General features: G+C 42.9%; 2 protein-coding genes across 3 annotated transcripts; both read right to left on the bottom strand.

Moving 5' to 3' along the window:
- Positions 1 to 60: 60 nt before the first annotated feature.
- LOC106590629 (transforming growth factor beta activator LRRC33) lies at positions 61 to 12466 on the bottom strand. The gene is made up of 4 exons (XM_082970805.1): positions 12276 to 12466; positions 11884 to 11988; positions 5470 to 5591; positions 61 to 4500 (listed from the first exon to the last, which is right to left on the bottom strand). Exons 3-4 carry the CDS (start codon positions 5584 to 5586, stop codon positions 2470 to 2472), a joined length of 2148 nt encoding a protein of 715 aa, XP_082826931.1. The 5' UTR covers positions 5587 to 5591; positions 11884 to 11988; positions 12276 to 12466; the 3' UTR covers positions 61 to 2469.
- Positions 12467 to 13585: 1119 nt separating this feature from the next.
- On the bottom strand, positions 13586 to 17210 carry LOC106590630 (F-box/SPRY domain-containing protein 1). Of its 2 annotated transcripts, none has more exons than XM_014181762.3 (3): positions 16717 to 17210; positions 15849 to 16205; positions 13586 to 14570 (listed from the first exon to the last, which is right to left on the bottom strand). In XM_014181762.3, the coding sequence occupies exons 1-3, from the start codon at positions 17032 to 17034 to the stop codon at positions 14385 to 14387; spliced, it is 861 nt and encodes a 286-aa protein (XP_014037237.1). In that variant the 5' UTR covers positions 17035 to 17210; the 3' UTR covers positions 13586 to 14384. The 2 variants fall into 2 exon arrangements, with proteins under 2 accessions (XP_014037237.1, XP_014037236.1); XM_014181761.3 differs by having other exon boundaries at positions 13586 to 14591; positions 16717 to 17209.
- Positions 17211 to 17573: the final 363 nt, after the last annotated feature.

The following is a 17573-nucleotide window of genomic DNA, read 5'->3' as shown; positions in this document are numbered from 1 at the left end:
GGCCTCAGTCAATCCACCAGTCACCTATAGTGTTTTCTTTCAGAAGGTATTAGATGTTGATTGGTGCTTGACTTTGGGCAGGGTTTATTTGTATTGGAGCATAGTGATTGTCACAGAGCAGTTTTAAACAGTAAAAGCACAATACTTGTTTAAATACATAACCAGAGGTGTTCATAGGGCAGGACATACATTAAACAAAAATATAAACGCAACATGTAAAGTGTTGGTCCCACGTTTCATGAGCTGAAAAAAAAAGAAAAATCTAATTGTATGCACAAATTTGTTTACATCCCTGTCAAGAAAATCCATCCACCTGACAGGTGTGGCATATCAAGATGCTGATTAAACAGCATGATCTTTACACAGGTGCACCTTGTGCTTGGGACAATTAAATGCCACACAACACAATACTACAGATATCTCAAGGGAGCGTGGAATTGGCATGCTGACTGCAGGAATGTCCACCAAAGCTGTTGCCAGAGAATTGAATGTTAATTTCTCTACCATAAGCCGCCTCTGACGTTGTTTTAGAGAATTTGTCAGTACGTCCAACCAGCCTCACAACCATAGACCACGTGTATGGCATCGTGTGGGTGAGCGGTTTGCTGATGTTAACATTGTGAACAGAATGCCCCATGGTGGCGGTGGGGTTATGGTATAGGCAGGCATAAGCTACAGACAACGAACACAATTACATTTTATCTATGCTAATTTGAATGCACAGAGATACCGTAATGAGATCCTGAGACCCATTGTCGTGCCATTCATCCACCGCGATCACCTCAAATTTCCGCATGGTAATGCACGGCCCCATGTCGCAAAGATCTGTACACAATTCCTGAAAGCTGAACATTTCTCAGTACTTCAATTGCCTGCCTACTCACTAGACCTGTCACCCAGTGTTCCAGTTCCCGCCAATATCCAGTAACTTCACACACCCATTGAAGTGGAGTGGGACAACATTTCACAATCAACAGCCTGATCAACTCTATGTGAAGGAGATGTGTCACACCAGATACTGACTGGTTTTCTGATCCAAGCCCCTACCTTTTTTCTAAGGTATCTTGTGACCAACACATGCATATCTGTATTCCCAGTCATGTGAAATCCATAGATTAGGGGCCTAATGAATTCATTGCAATTGACTGATTTCCTTATATGAACTGTAACACAGTAAAATCTTTGAAATTGTTGCATGTTGCATTTTATATTTTTGTTCATTATAGAACATGGTATTCCTCTATAGGACTGACCATAAATATAAAACATGGTATATCTCTATATAATTCACATAGTACATTTGAAGGATGTAGTTATCCAAATGCATATTGGTGTAATACTAGAGAACAGCATAATTGCGGTCCCTGTGACCAGAGTTGCAGCTGTGCCTCAGAAATATGACTTGAGGTGAAAACCGCCAACCCGTCCTTTCTGAGTCAGATACAAAACTGGGCAGTTGATGCACATCTCAGCAAAACAGGAAATGTCATGTTTCCTCCGCTGCTTTTAGCAACAGTTTGCATCACAAAACTTCTGCACACACAGCACACACACAGACGCACACAAAGACGTGGAGTATAGCCATATTCTCACATTCAGGCCCCCAGAGGCAGCGATCGTGTGAACCAGCCACACGTAGCACATACAGATTATCACAATGCAAAAAAAGGTTGACTTGCTGCTGAACATTGTAACACGCAGTTCGTAATCTGGTTTAGCAGGATATGTTCGTTTTAAGTGTTTCCAATGTGAGATATCACCACATGTAATATGACATTGTTTATGAATTACCTAAACTCAATTGCTTTGTAAGGAAACATTTGTTTCTGCCTTGAAATTGTATTGATACTGTATGTGCAAAACATCACACTTTGACATAATTGTAATTTATGACTATGGCTGTGTCCAAAATCTGTCTTGCCTACTACTTACTAAAACTACATTCTGTGTACTAATCGTACTACATACGTACTGTTTAGTATAAACAAAATGCAGTAAGCAACATACTAGGCTCATCGATCCTGAGAATGATTCATCTAATGTGCAATTGCATTGATTCCCGCCATTCATTCATTTTGGTACAGCGCGTCCCCTTGGGCTCCCAAGTGGCGCAGCGGTCTAAGGTACTGCATCTCAATGCAAGCGGTGTCACTACAGTACCTGGTTCGAATCCAGGCTGTATTACATCTGGCTGTGATTGGGAGTCTCATAGGACGGTGCACAATTGGCCCAGGAATTGGCAAGGGTAGGCCGTCATTGTAAATAAGAATTTGTTCTTAACTGACTTGCCTGCCTAGTTAAATAAAATAATGATCTCATTATCAGCTGTTGTCAAACACAGGTGAGCCTGGAAAGATGATTATCTTTCTCAAAAGTAACATAACATTCTGGCATTTAAAGCACTCATTTTTTTGTAATTGCACTTGCTATAAAACGTTCTACTTTCGCATACCTAAAAATGCCTTCTATTTAGAACTCTAGTATGGGTATTTCAACACGGCCAGTGTCTTCTTTATTGGACTTTTCTTCCACAACACAGGGAAGGTGACTCCAGCATTTATTTTTAATGGCCGTGGGAAGCAGTCTGGGCCTAAAGGTGAGCAGGAAGATGACAGACATTCCAACCAGACAGAGAACAGGTACGATAAACAGCAGGATGTACCAGTACACAGACTCCCCCTCACCACCGCCACATATTAGGGAGTCTATAAGCACCACTCTGTGTGTCCTTCTGGTCAGATCCAGACATGAAATATCTGAGAGGTCCATGATAGTGACAGTTTTTGACCTCTCGAACGTCCTGTACCAGTCCAACTGGCAGCAGTTGAAAGTGTTTCCGTTGAGAAAAACTGTGTGGAGTTTCGTGGCTAACACGTTAGCCTGAGCTGAGGGGACGGTGGTCAGTTTGTTGTCCCTCAGGTCCAGCAGCCTCAGCTCCAGACGTTGCAATGAAGCAGGGAGCTGAGTAAGAGAGTTCCGGGAAATGTTCAAAGACTTCAAGTGGCGGAAAGGAGAGAAGTCAAAGTGTCTCAGGCCTGTGTTTCCCAATCCTAGATGGTGTAAAGTTCTGCTGAGGTCTATTATCGATCTGGGCCCGATGACGAGTTCTGGATTGTTAGACAGCTCCAGGTGTGTTAGGGGCGTCCCTACGAACGCTGATGATGGCAGCCTCCCCAGGTTGCACCCTGACAGGCGGAGATGTCTCAGAGAAATGATGTTTCTCCAAACGACACAGTCTGATTGGTTTCCCCCACCCATGCCCCCACCCCCTGCCTCAAGGGGGCACACGCCAACTCTGTTGTAGCTAATATCCACAGAGCTGATGCTGGTGAGAGAGGACAACAGCTGAGCAGGTAGACTCTGCAGGTCATTCTGGCTCAGGTTCAGGAAGCTCAGGTTGCCTAGCTTCCTCAAACTAACTTGGTCGGCGTGGAGCTCTGTCAACCTATTGTTGCTCACGTCCAACTCGTACAACGTCCCCGGCAGCTTTTCCAGAGTTAGATTCAAGACCTCAAGACAGTTTGTCCACATCCTGAGTCTGGTCAGGCTTGGCATTTTGCTGATGAACCCTTGGGGGAAGTAGCCCACCTGATTTCCACTCAGATCCAGCAGGTCTAGAGAGGAAATGTCCCCATGCAGGCTCTCATCCCACAACTGGGCCGTGACGTTGCTCATGTTGCCCCTCAGGTTGTAGAACTGGACACTGGTTTTCCAGTTGGGGTAGGCAGCGGTGTCCGCCAGGTGTTCGTAGAAGCTCACCCTGTTCTGGGACAGATGGAGGTTCCTCAGGCGGCTGTGGGTGGGCAGAAAGGGGAAGAAGAGGAGGTTGTTGTCTGTGAGATCCAGGGTCTCCAGCTGGAAGACTTCCTGGAGGTCCTGGTTGGCTATGAACCACTCAATGGCATTGTGACTGGCGTTGAGGACCACCAGCTGGGTCATGTGGAAGTGCACCAGGCAGGGCAGGTAGTTGAAGGCCATGTTGAGTCTCTGGAGCTTGTGCAGGTGATCGAAGGACCCGTCAATCTCAAACAGCATGTTCCTCTGCAAGTCCAGCTCTCTGAGCTGGTGGAGGTCGCTGAAGGAGCTTTCGTCCAGCCTCAGCAGGAGGTTCCTGGAAAGGTTGAGGTACTCCAGGGACGTCATGTTCTGGAGGAGGACGGAGACCATGTCCTCTGTAAGCTGGTTTTCTGACAGATCCAGAACTCTGAGTCTAGACAAGGTGAGCAGCGCCAGGCTAGTTTGCTGGTATCCAACGTGAAGGTTATTGGCAGCTAAATTAAGGCTCTCTAGATGAGGTGAGTTGTGAAAGAGCTTGGACCCTGCCGTCTCCAAGCGGTTGTCTGCACAGCTTAGAGTACGAAGGGAGACGTAGCGGGAGAGGGCGTCATCTTGTAGGGTCTGAATGTGGTTGTGGTTCAGGTGGAGGTCCTCTATGCTGTCAGGTAGGCCCCCAGGTACAGATGAGAGCTCACTGTTGCTACAGAGAGCAGTCTTTTGGGTCTGTAAAGGAGATGAAAAAAAGAGAAATTTAAGTGTATGCAAGAGAAATACTTTATTTTATACGATAAAACACTTTGAACAGCAAAGGGGGAAAAAATGCTTAATACCACATATCAGACCAGAGAGTATATGAGGGTATAAATGTATTACATGTACGCAGGAGTTGAAACTCTGAGAACCAGCAGTGATGGAAAAAGTACACAATTGTCATACTTGAGTAAAAGTAAAGATACCTTAATAGAAAATGACTCAAGTAAAAGTGAAAGGCACCCAGTAAAATACCACTTGAGTAAAAGTCTCAAAGTATCTGGCTTTAAATATACTTAAGAACAGTGGTGGGAAAAGTCATACTTGTCATACTTGAGAAAAGTAGGTGTAAATGCTATACATCAAATTGCTTGAATTAAAGCAAACCAGACAGCATGACTTTCTTGTTTTTTTTCTCATTTATAGACAGACAGGGGCACACTCCAACACTCAGACATAATTTTGAATCGCAGTATTTGTGTTTAGTGAGACTGCCAGATCAGAGGCTGTAGGAATGACCATGCGTTATATTGATAGGTGCATGAATTGGACAATAGTTCTGTCTAAATGTAACAAGTACTTTTCGGTGTTAGGGAAAATGTAAAAGTTGTCAAAAATATAAATAGTAAAGTATAGATACCACCCAAAAAATACTTAAGTAGTACTTTAAAGTATTTTGACTTCAGTACTTTACACCACTGAGAACCAGGAGCAGTTTCCACTATAGCATCACCTTTGTGGTAACGTACGCAGTCTCTTCCCCTCAACCCTGTGTATGGAAATGTCATCAGAGGCACTTTTAACACCTTTCACTGAGAACCACAAGCTCTGAAGTTTAACATTCAAAGGGACTTTCTTTACCTCGTTTTTTTATTGTATTTTTTTTTTTTTTATTGAGTTATATTTATTCTAATGAGCTTGTCCAAGAAGTTTAGCGCTTACCAGTCTGCAGGGGCTGTGGTGAGGGTGGCAGAAGGCAGGCATCAGGAGGCTCCACAGGGGCCAGAGGGTTAGACAGAGCAGGGTAGGGGAGGAGGCAGTGGATGAGCATCTTAACATCCTGGCTGTGGAAGAGAGAAAGACAGCAGGAGAGAAGTGAGACTGTCAAAAGGATAGGGCAGAGAGACGTCATGGTTAATACACGCCAGACATTACAATACCAACGTAGTCTCTAGCCCATTCAAATATAATAAAAGTATATCTTGAGCATCTGAGCAGTCCGCTATCATTTAACCTTGATAAAACATTCAATTAATTATTTTCATACGGTATTATCATAACCATATCAAATACCATCCATTCTATCAAATCTATATGTGTTATATAATAATGTTATCTTATGGACACTACTGTTGTAATCAAATAAGCAAATTATTAATAATCTACAATGTACTTCTAAAACCTTTTATAATCTATACTTTAACTAATATTTTACCAAAATACAATATTTACATGGGTTGTTCCACATAATTAGTACCTTTTACATCCCTTTAATATTACATTTTTAAAGTAGAAATTGTGCACAAATATTGCATTTTAAAAGCTTGTTTTATTAAATGAAGTGCCATTTAAATATAGACCACATGGAAAATTCTATAAATCACAATTTTAATATTAAAGAATACTTTCTAAAGTGCCCGAATTCTGCATTTTGACATGTCCCTCTGTGTCCGTCTATGACTTCTAGAGGGATTTCAACCCACTTTAACGCCAACATTTCTCCAAATTTTCACTATCATTGTAAAGCTGTAGTTATTTTCTTATTTAAAAAAATTAGTTTCTGGTTATTATTATTTATTTAATGTGATTTTTAGTAAATAATTTGAAGGTAAAAACAACCTTTCCCTCATTTTAAAGTCAACCCTGTTACAGGAACTAAACTCTGGTTTTAATATGCTGAAACTATTCCTTTTTAAATATTTCTTTATTTACTTACTTAACATCTTATAGTCAAACCCTAGTGTAAAAGCTGGCTCTACTCTTTTTGGTCATTTTGTGGTGGAAAACTGAGCGGGTCGATTAAATGTATGCCTGATTTAAGATTTCATCTTCAACTCTGTTAAGGTCAACTCTGTTAAGGTCAACTCTGTTAAGGTCATCCTCTTGAGATGGAAAAACATGTTTTTTATTAAGTTGCACATGTTTTCTTTATGACAGAATACGGAACCACTTAGGGGTCATGGTGAAGAGAAAAAAAACAGCCAGGCTAATCTGTTCCCTCTGTTTTTCTTATCCTTTCCCTCAGATGTTTTATTCATTCCCTTGTGTTTTTTTGTATAGCCTATCTCTAGGCCTAAAGACAGAATTCTCCATATGTATGCTACCTTGACGGTCCTACTTGGCCTATAACATATTGCAGCCTGACTGAGGCGTGGCCCTGAGGTGGGCTAGGCCTGTCTCCGTAAATTGGAGAATTTATCATTTTTCAAACACCTGAAACAGCTTTTTTCTTGCAATCAATAACCATAATCATTATGCTTATTTCTGTGTCGAAAATATGTTTATTTTTCTGCGTATCTAAGCCTACCTCTTGAGCTGTCTGTAGCATCCTGATTGGTGGTTATTGCTTGCTTTTCTAAAGTCTAACAACCTTGCCAGCAAAGATACACTGAACATAAATATAAAACGCAACATGCAACAATTTCAAAGATTTTACTGAGTTACATTTCATATAAGAAAATGAGTCAATTTAAATAAATTCATTAGGTCCTAATCTATGGATTTCACATGACTGGGAATACAGACTGGGGATACAGATATGCATCTGTTGGTTACAGATATCTTTTTTTTTGTAGGGGTGTGGATCAGAATCTGGTGTGACCAACAGATGCATATCTGGTGTGACACGTCCTTCGCATAGAGTTGATCAGGCTGTTGATTGTGGCCTGTGGAATGTTGTCCCACTCCTCTTCAATGGCTGTGCAAAGTTTCTGGGTATTGGCAGGAACTGGAACACGCTGTTGTACACGTCGATTCAGAGCCTCCCAAAATATGCTCAATGGGTGACATGTCTGGTGAATATGCAGGCCATGGAAGAACTAGGGCATTTTCAGCTCCAGGAATTGTGTACAGATCCTTGCGACATGGGGCCGTGAATTATCATGCTGAAACATGAGGTGATGGCGGCAGATGAATGGCACGACAATGGACCTCAGGATCTTGTCACGGTATCTCTGTGCATTCAAACTGCCATCGATAAAATGCAATTGTATTTGTTGCCAATAGCTTATGCCTGCCTATACCATAACCCCACCGCCACCTTGGGGCACTCTGTTCACAATGTTGACATCAGCAAACCGTTCGACCACACAACACCATAAACGTTGTCTGCATCTGCCCGGTACAGTTGAAACCAGGATTCATGACCTGACTTCTCCAGCGTGCCAGTGGACATCGAAGGTGAGCATTTGCCCACTGAAGTTGGTTACGATTCCGAACTGCAGTCAGGTCAAGACCCTGGTGAGGACAACGAGCATGCAGATGAGCTTCCCTGAGACAGTTTCTGACAGTTTGTGCAAACCCACAGTTTCATCATCTGTCCGAGTAGCTGGTCTCAAACGATCCTGCAGGTGAAGAAGCCGGATGTGGAGGTCCTGGGCTGGCGTGGTTAAACGTGGTCTGAGGTTGTGAGGCCGGTTTGTGTGTATTGCCAAATTCTCTAAAACGATGTTGGAGGCGGCTTATTTTAGAGAAATGAACACTACATTCTCTGGCAACAGCTCTGGTGGGCATTACTGCAGTCAGCATACCAATTGCACACTCCCTCAAAACTTGAGACATCTGTGGTATTGTGTGGCATTGTGACACAACTGCACATTTTAGAGTGGCCTGTTATTGTCCCCAGCACAAGGTGCACCTGTGTAATGATCCTGCTGTTTAATCAGCTTGTTGATATGCCACACCTGTCAGGTGGATGGATTATCTTGACAAAAGAGAAACGGGAATGTAAACAAATGTGTGCACAACATTTGCGAGAATTATTTTTTTTGTGCCTATGTATCATTTAAATTGGAAAATGTGCAGACATCAGAAACAAAGCATCCACGTCTCAAGGATAAAACAGATTTAATTTTCTTTATTAAAAAAAAAAAAAAAAAACTGTTTACCAAACAAACAAAAATACTGAACAATAATTTCCCTGAGGAGTTTACTGATGGCTTCATACCACCTGATAACATGTCCAAGGGCCTCTTTGACTATAGGTGAAAAGCTGGTCATTCCCTCAGTCATGGATGCTTGGCCCAACCGCTGCTACAAAGATCAGAGAAATCCCACTTTCCAATGACACTGTCACGCAAAGAATCCAGGATGTGGCAGATGATGTTGAATCACACGCAGGTTTTAGACAGAGCCCGCACATCAAATTGTTTTTTGCAATGCAATTCGATGAGACTACTGACATTTCAAATGCCGCACCTTGTATATATTTGCTACATATATGAAGGTAGTCTTTGTTGCAGCTGCCTCAGAACACAATTGCAGGTGAAATATTCTGTGTTCTAAACAAGTATGTGGGTGGGAGGTAGCCTAGTGGTTAAGCGCATTGGGTCAGTAACTAAAATGTTGATGGTTCGAATCCCCAAGCCAACTAGGCAAAATAGCTGTTGATGTGCTCTTGAGCAAGGCACTTAATTGCTCCTGTGAGTCGCTCTGGATAAGCGCCTCTGCTAAATGACTAAACTAAAAAGGGACATGGATTACAACGGGGCTGTTGTATTGGGATCTGTAGGCCTACCAACAAGACTGCTGCTCAACCTATCCACGCGTGAAAGTGAAATTTTCCAAGCGAACGATAAAATTGACAATTAAAAAAAAGAAAGAAGCTTGTCACAGGTTCTTGATAATAATCTATTGGAGCCGTCCTGTGACTGAGGCCTGCACGCTTGTTTTAATGTTCAGCAGCGGGTAATACCCGCAACTCTGCAAGATGGCAGTGCAGACATTAATCTCCTTTCATTATGTGAGACCAGCTGGTCTCTTGCTACAATAACATCTAAATGTCACAACACACTAGCTGTTGAAAACTCCTTGACACCTCTGAGGTGTCCCTGGAACCAACAAGTTTGAGAGTTAAAGTTAGGCCTATGCTATAGGAAGATCATGCTACCTATTTGACAGTCCTGTCCATAGATTTTGTCAGATAATTCCTTCCCGTCACCACCCGCTATCTCAGTGCCAGTGAAGAGATTGTTGTGTTAAGTAAATTAGAACCAGGGCTCACATTGAGGGGGTATGTGAGGGTATTGTGGCTTTTGTTAAAGAAAATGGCTAAAATATATTGAATATATAAATATATAGGCCTGCCCTTTGTTAGCTAAAGATTTAGAAGAAAATTAACAATGGATCTGATTAAATAAAGATACGCTTTTGTCCAGAATGCTTTATGCTAGAAACAAGCTGTAAAATGTCGAGGAAAGACGTGACTCCAGGACATATGGAATATATTTGGTTTGTCTCTGACATTCAGAGGCTGCACCACAACATTATATAGCTGAGGACGAGACGACACATTTACTTTGCTTGGCAGGTAGTGATTCTGTTCCTATCGACTGACATTCGACATTTCATCAGGTTATAAAACAACATATTGACTCTAAATCAGTCAGAAGCAAGCCAGGTAGCCTAAGAAGGAAGGGAAATTAATGATTTAGGCTATAGTTATTTTAAGGCCTGCCATTTAGGAAATGAATTGTAAAGCAGTTGTGACAGCCTACAGGCTGGCAGGAGCACTCGGCATTTCAACAACACATCAACATCAGCACTTCAACTACATGCCTATAAATGTAGCATTTATGCTGTATAAAATGACATTTAAAACAATTAAACGAAAATGCCGTATTAGGCTATAGAGTTATTCTACAATTCCTTTGAATTCCCTTTTAGAATCACGACATTGGCCAGTCTTTGGTTTGAGGATCATGTGGTGAGCTTTGCATGCCTAGTTTGTTCATTTAGCCTTGCAGATGCTCTTAAAGTCCCATGCCCCAATCACAGTCAACACAAATCTATTTTGTAACAACAATATCATGGAATAAAATTGAATACATTTGAAAATGATAGTTTCCCAAATGAAAAAAACGTTACAAGTGCATACTGGAGGATATGTGGCTGCTGTGTTAAACAATGAATGGCTTTTTCTCTAAATGATTGACGATCAGATATGTCAGTTGTAACTTTAGTACTGATCCAAACTTAGACTATCCTCCTTCCTAACAATATCCTGTATAGATATCAACACGTCTCCGGTACTGTAGCATGGGCTCATTCGTAGTCATACTCGTGGTATTAAAAAAGATTCTGCATTTATAAAATACTAGTTTTTCTCAGACCGCAAATAATTTTTTATTTTTTTTATTTTATTTAACTAGGCAAGTCAGTTCAGAACAAATTCTTATTTTACAATGACGGCCTAGGAACAGTGGATTAACTGCCTTGTTCAGGGGCAGAACGACAGATATTTACCTTGTCAGCTCAGGGATTCAAACCAGCAACCTTTCGGTTACTAGTCCAAAACTCTAACCACTAGGCTACCTGACCGATTCATGCAGTGCTTTTATTATAATCATATATCTTTTCACCCGTGTCCGTGGTGATCTGCGAATCCACAAACTTCTGGCTACTTTGCCATGTAATGCTTACAAAACAAAGAAACGTTTCTTAAACTGCATATCTATCCGGTCTGTCCTAGGAGTGAGGGTGCTATCCACTTTGTTTGAATTATTATTTTGGATATAGTGGAGGGTCACTTGTTTTTTTGTTCAAGCTTTCAGTGGGGGTTAGGTAAAAATATATTTTACTGAAATATATTTCAATTCAGAGAGATCCGATTTTCTCCAGGTATCCCTCATTATATATAACGTATAGTCCCTTATAAAAATTCTGAGGGTATGGATAAAAAACCCGAGGGAACGGTTAGCCTGGCTGTTTTTTCTCCACCATGACTCATAAGGAGCTCCATAACAGAATGTTTAAAAAACGAATCACCAAGTTACATTACTCAAAAGGCAACCAATTGGTGGAAAGACCCGCATATTAAATATCTGAACAAACACTACTTATAGTGAAACAAACAAATCAATAATAATTTATAAGCACTTTATAAGCGATTGACAAATCCAGTGAATTGGCATAGACTGTATTAGGATATTTTAAGCTACAAAGTAACATTCCTTGACCTAAGTGCATGAATGACAATAACCTCAACGTTAAACTTTCTGTTCTGATATTACAAGCATGTAGTGAGATGAGTGCCAGTTTGCGTTGATGTTATTTATAGATTACTTTGCTACATGCTGAGTGTAGAGCCATCACACGCAGGTAGGAAGGTGTACAGTGCACCATGCATCCAATACTTACGCTGGTGGTTAGATGTGGGTCCTTCAAGCCACTGTCGGTTGAGCTGTTGACCATATCTCCGGTTGTGTGCGATGCAGCGCTGGTCGGTCGAGTGGTGTGTGATCTCTACATAGCAGAGCCGTGAAATTAGTATTTGCGGAAGCAGGCTAGCAACGGAAATCAAAGTCACATGGACAAGATTATACATATAGGTTCACATGCCTAGGTCAGAGACATGTTCTACATTAAACATTGGAACGAGAAGCTTCACTACATTGTATAATATACATGTCATCCATACCAGTACACATAGTATATCACGCTCAACTTAGTGTTATTTGTCGATAAAGGTTTACATCAAATACAACTTTCTCACCCATCCATTTCTATGATTCAATTCTAAGTTAAAATACCTTTTTTTTCTTCTTCAAAATAGCAACGTGAAGCACTTCACCCTCTCACGAAAAAGCCTGGTACATTGGCATTTGTCATTCACATCACCATTTGTGTAGGCTTCTGTTGTCTACCACAAAAACCCAGTGAGAAAACGCCTTTCTCACCCCTCACTCTCCTACTCCCGTTTCAGATCATCAGATAGTAGAGGAAACCACTCAACACTCACACCCTTCCTGCCTAGCTGACACTTGTGCAACAGTAAAGAGAAAATCAGCTTTTCTTGACAATGAAGTGTGTCAACTACACTAACACTATTAAACATATTCAACCAGCCCTCTCATTTATGATGAACCTTTGGAAGAGAGAAACAGCTTTTTTTTCAGACACATACAAACACAGAAAGGTAATTATTTTTAATTTCTGTGGCCTACCACAGCATAGTGTTGTGTATTCTCCTCTAGTTCTGGAAATAAAATAGGGAATTAGAATCAGGAAGTGATGGAGCTGCCATTGCATGGGTGATCTGTTGGGGCTTCCTTCTTGTTTTCATGCTATGACGCCTCTCCTCTCATCCTCATTTCAGACTTTACTATGGGATTGGCAGCTGAAGCCAGATTCATGGTCAGTTTAATTTAAGCAGCATTCATTGATCAGAGGTTTAACCTTGCTTCAAATATTCAACCTGGATCTCCTCTCTTTCAAAATTCCATTTAGTAAAAGTATTATGCCTTGTGTTTTAAAAACAGTACAGAGACATCCCTCATGCTCCCTCCTCAAGAGTGTGCACGAGTAGCATTGAGGTAGAACACCGCTGACATTCTAAGCTTTCATGTGGTTATAACACACACACACACCCAGGAAACCGGTTGACAAACTGGTACATTATAATCAAACTATAAATCAGAAACCTGCTTTAAGCTAACCTAGGGCATCTGAGAATGCCTACAGACTGACTCTCCCGTAGTTCATTCAGCCCACAAACACCAACTCTACTTTATGAGAAAGGCAGACAAAACAAAGGATTTGATTGTAGAATAAGGGAGACTGCAGTGGGATAATATTGACATTGAAAGGTGGCCGCCTCGAAGCAGATACGTAAAGCTAAATAAAGAGCAGTGATACGTGCGGGTTTCTTCTTCGTTCTTATCTTATTCAACTGTTACCATGCACCGGCAACAAAGACAGCTCAGATGTTCCAGTGCCTTTTGATTAAGGAAGTAAATAAAATACAGGCCTATTAAAATGTTTCAGTAGGTGGTTCTTCTTTTATATAACATATACAAAGCAATGATTGCCCTCTTGTGGAAGCATTATGAAACAATCAGACTGACACCAGGTAGCCTTTATTTGAAGCTTCCATGACCTCTTCAATAGTACCACGGATTAAAACCTAGAAATAAATATCATGAAATACTAGGACTAATACCACCACAATTAAAATGGATGCACAAAGGGTAATGTAGTCCCCGGACTTCTGCTCTCCTATACAATGTATCTGAAGAGAGGAGATGTTTCAGTTATACTGCAACGCATGCGCATGACTAGCTAGCTTTGCTACTGATGAAGTCTTTCCTGGCTTTAATGGTCAGTTGGCCAAAAAGTGTTCCATACTGCATGTAGTCCTCTGAAAGGGTCAAGGGTCAATCACTCCACGTTCCCCCTCATGGCAGTTACACTTGTGCTCTAGAAATGTTACAGCTTTACATTTCCACATCTACAATATTCTCATGAAGATGACTTGTTCCTCTATCATACGATGAGGTTTCTTTACATATTTGCCACAGTTCATATTTGGTTTGGCCTCATAGGAACAGACATACAACCAACCGCATGTACGGGATTCAGCAGTGTTGTTACTTCATAAAATAACATTTAAAAAAAGTCAAGTCCTCCCATACTGTAAATAAAATGGTCCAGCAGCTAGTGGATAACATTCATGTTGAGACAGAAAACACTCCAGTCCACACCCACCTCCCCTCTTGTCCATCAACGATCACTAGCATCCATGCCGATTTTAGGTTCCAATCCAGTGGTTGTGGAATGTTAGTTTAGAGTCTTCTCGGTGCCAACCATCAGTCATTATCCTTGGCACATCTGACATGGCACCGGCTGGTCTTGTGGTAGTGCTACCCATCCAGAGGCTTGCCCAGGTAGACCATGGTCACCTCAGTGTTGCCATAGACAGCTGAGACGGCCGGGAAGAGGCAGGCTTTCGGAAGCCCTCGGAAGGCCACTCCCAGGAACTCAAAGCCTCTCTCAAAGGCCAGGGTTTTGTTATCCATATCCAGGATTACTCGTATCCTCTCCCCGATCTGTGGACGCACACCATTACACTAGAAAGTAATATAACAGTAAGTAACAGCTACAATACAGAGAATGGCTTCACTTTCAAGCTACAATTAATACATGCTTACTGTTATGAGAACTCCTAATTTAAGGTAGCGTTCTTCTTGACATACATCCTACTGCACAGGCATAACTCATCCCATAAATAAATATCAATCTAATATTTCAACTAGAAACACTTCATTGAGACGGTTCATCAGCCTTAAACAATGGCTCAGAGCTTTAATAGGACATTTCCATTCATGTATTCAGATGTGTCTATACCTCTGTGTGCAGCTCACCCCGCAGTGACAACGTCCCTGAACCCTGCAGCTCACCCCGTAGTGACAACGTCCCTGAACCCTGCAGCTCACCCCGTAGTGACAACGTCCCTGAACCCTGCAGCTCACCCCGTAGTGACAACGTCCCTGAACCCTGCAGCTCACCCCGTAGTGACAACGTCCCTGAACCCTGCAGCTCACCCCGTAGTGACAACGTCCCTGAACCCTGCAGCTCACCCCGTAGTGACAACGTCCCTGAACCCTGCAGCTCACCCCGTAGTGACAACGTCCCTGAACTCTGCAGCTCACCCCGTAGTGACAACGTCCCTGAACCCTGCAGCTCACCCCGTAGTGACAACGTCCCTGAACTCTGCAGCTCACCCCGTAGTGACAACGTCCCTGAACCCTGCAGCTCACCCCGTAGTGACAACGTCCCTGAACCCTGCAGCTCACCCCGTAGTGACAACGTCCCTGAACCCTGCAGCTCACCCCGTAGTGACAACGTCCCTGAACTCTGCAGCTCACCCCGTAGTGACAACGTCCCTGAACTCTGCAGCTCACCCCGTAGTGACAACGTCCCTGAACCCTGCAGCTCACCCCGTAGTGACAACGTCCCTGAACTCTGCAGCTCACCCCGTAGTGACAACGTCCCTGAACCCTGCAGCTCACCCCGTAGTGACAACGTCCCTGAACCCTGCAGCTCACCCCGTAGTGACAACGTCCCTGAACCCTGCAGCTCACCCCGTAGTGACAACGTCCCTGAACCCTGCAGCTCACCCCGTAGTGACAACGTCCCTGAACCCTGCAGCTCACCCCGTAGTGACAACGTCCCTGAACCCTGCAGCTCACCCCGTAGTGACAACGTCCCTGAACTTCAGCACTAAACTCGCTGTTTAGATGGCATTTTTCTGATGCTAAATATTTCCTACGGTGTACACTGTGCACTAATGAATACGACCCACAGGAAACATGTTGCTAACCTACCTGGTATTTGGGAGCGTTGTTGCACTGAGGGAAGTTCCCATTGACCTCCCCATTGTGAAGCAGGTTGTTATCCACCAGGTTCCAGCCCCAGCTTTGGTCGTCAGTACCCAGGAGGGCCACGTAGCCCTGGCATTGCATGGCAGCACGCTTGGTGGCAATGCCGATCACCGCCACGGTCCCTAGGGGCCCCTCCCACCAGATCTCCCAGGCGTGGCGGCCCTCAGAGAACCCAATCTTGCCACGGGCTCCGTCTGTGCTCTGGGCGATGGGGTTGCGGTGAAGGGTGAAGCCGTTCTTCTTCACGTAGACGTTACGTGAACAGTCGTGGGAACTCAGAGCGTGCTGGTAAGACTTGAGCTTCAGGAGAGGAGAAGACAGGAGAGTAGGCAGACAAAGATGGGTCAGGGTTTTGAAGAGGATCAACACATCCATCCATCCATCCATCCATCCATCCAAGTAATTGATAAAAAAATGGCTGGTGCATCTCGATGAATTGAAAGCAAATTATGAGGTCTGAATCAACATATGTACCAGCAACCAGAGATCATAGCTATACTATTTCACTTACATTATCTCATTCAGGAAAGTATTACATCATGCTCATGTATCTTATTGAATGCAGACGTCGAATAAACGGGGCGTGTGCAGACCGCTAGACACTAGTCTCTGCATGACAGACAGTGTGACTAATAACGTTGATGAGTAGGCGGTCTGATTGAATGGCAAGCTAACATGTGTGCTGAAAGTGGGTGCGTGAGTTATTCACTGTGGTATAATCTGGATTGAAATCATACAAGTCTGTAACAATAGCTATAGGCCTTCACGATGATTTTCAAATAGTAAACAAACGTTAGCATATATAGCTTACCTTTCCCTTGTAGGTTGGCAGATTGCAGAGAATGTCGGAGCGCAGTGCCTCTTCACTAAGAGAGCGAGCGCACAGACTCCGCCACACCTCGCTGTTCTCGTCGGCTAGGCAGTTGTTCCAATGCCAGCACACCAACGAGCACCGCATTAGATCATACAAATCCAGATAAGAAAACACATGCTCAAGAACCCGACTGGGTAGCCTGCCTGCTATTCCCACACCTCCGCCGGCTGCGACGAAGGAGTTCCCGGCAGAGCTACAACTGGCAGCGGCTGCGCCGATGCAAGACTGCGCCCCTCCGGCGGCCGCTCCCGACATATTTGTCTAGTTGAGGACGCCGACCGATAAATAGTGTTTTACAGCATAAATTCCTAACTAAAATGAATTAAAACGGACCATTTTTAACAATACGAGCCTAAATCACGGCGGTGGTATTGTTCTGCATGTATTTCCATGGACCCACCCCGGGTTGGTAAAGTGAGAAGCAAAATGCGAAATCTAGTCAAGGTCCCGGAAATGTTTGTACAGCATTGATAAGTCATGCATTTCTAAATTAATATAAATTCATATTTATTCTGATTCACAATCTTTAATTCTAAAGAAGGGGACAGAGATAATCGCCTAAATAACTTTTTGTCTGGAAAATGATAATAGGTGCATTTTACTTTGTGTTCCTGTTAGGACCTTTGTCGATATAGTGCCCCTTACAGCTGATCTACAGTCAGATTAGATTTTTACCCTCCAGCCAGCCTAGAGTCCAAACTGAAGATTGAAGTATGGTTTACTGATCCTAGATCTGTGTACAGATTCAACTTCCATTATGGGGATGGTTGTAATTGTCATTGACAGATAGAAAA

This window comes from Salmo salar, chromosome 29, assembly GCF_965601325.2.
Source record: "Salmo salar chromosome 29, fSalSal1, whole genome shotgun sequence".
NCBI classification, from domain to species: Eukaryota; Metazoa; Chordata; class Actinopteri; order Salmoniformes; family Salmonidae; genus Salmo; species Salmo salar.
This window is presented reverse-complemented; position numbering and strand designations above follow the sequence as displayed.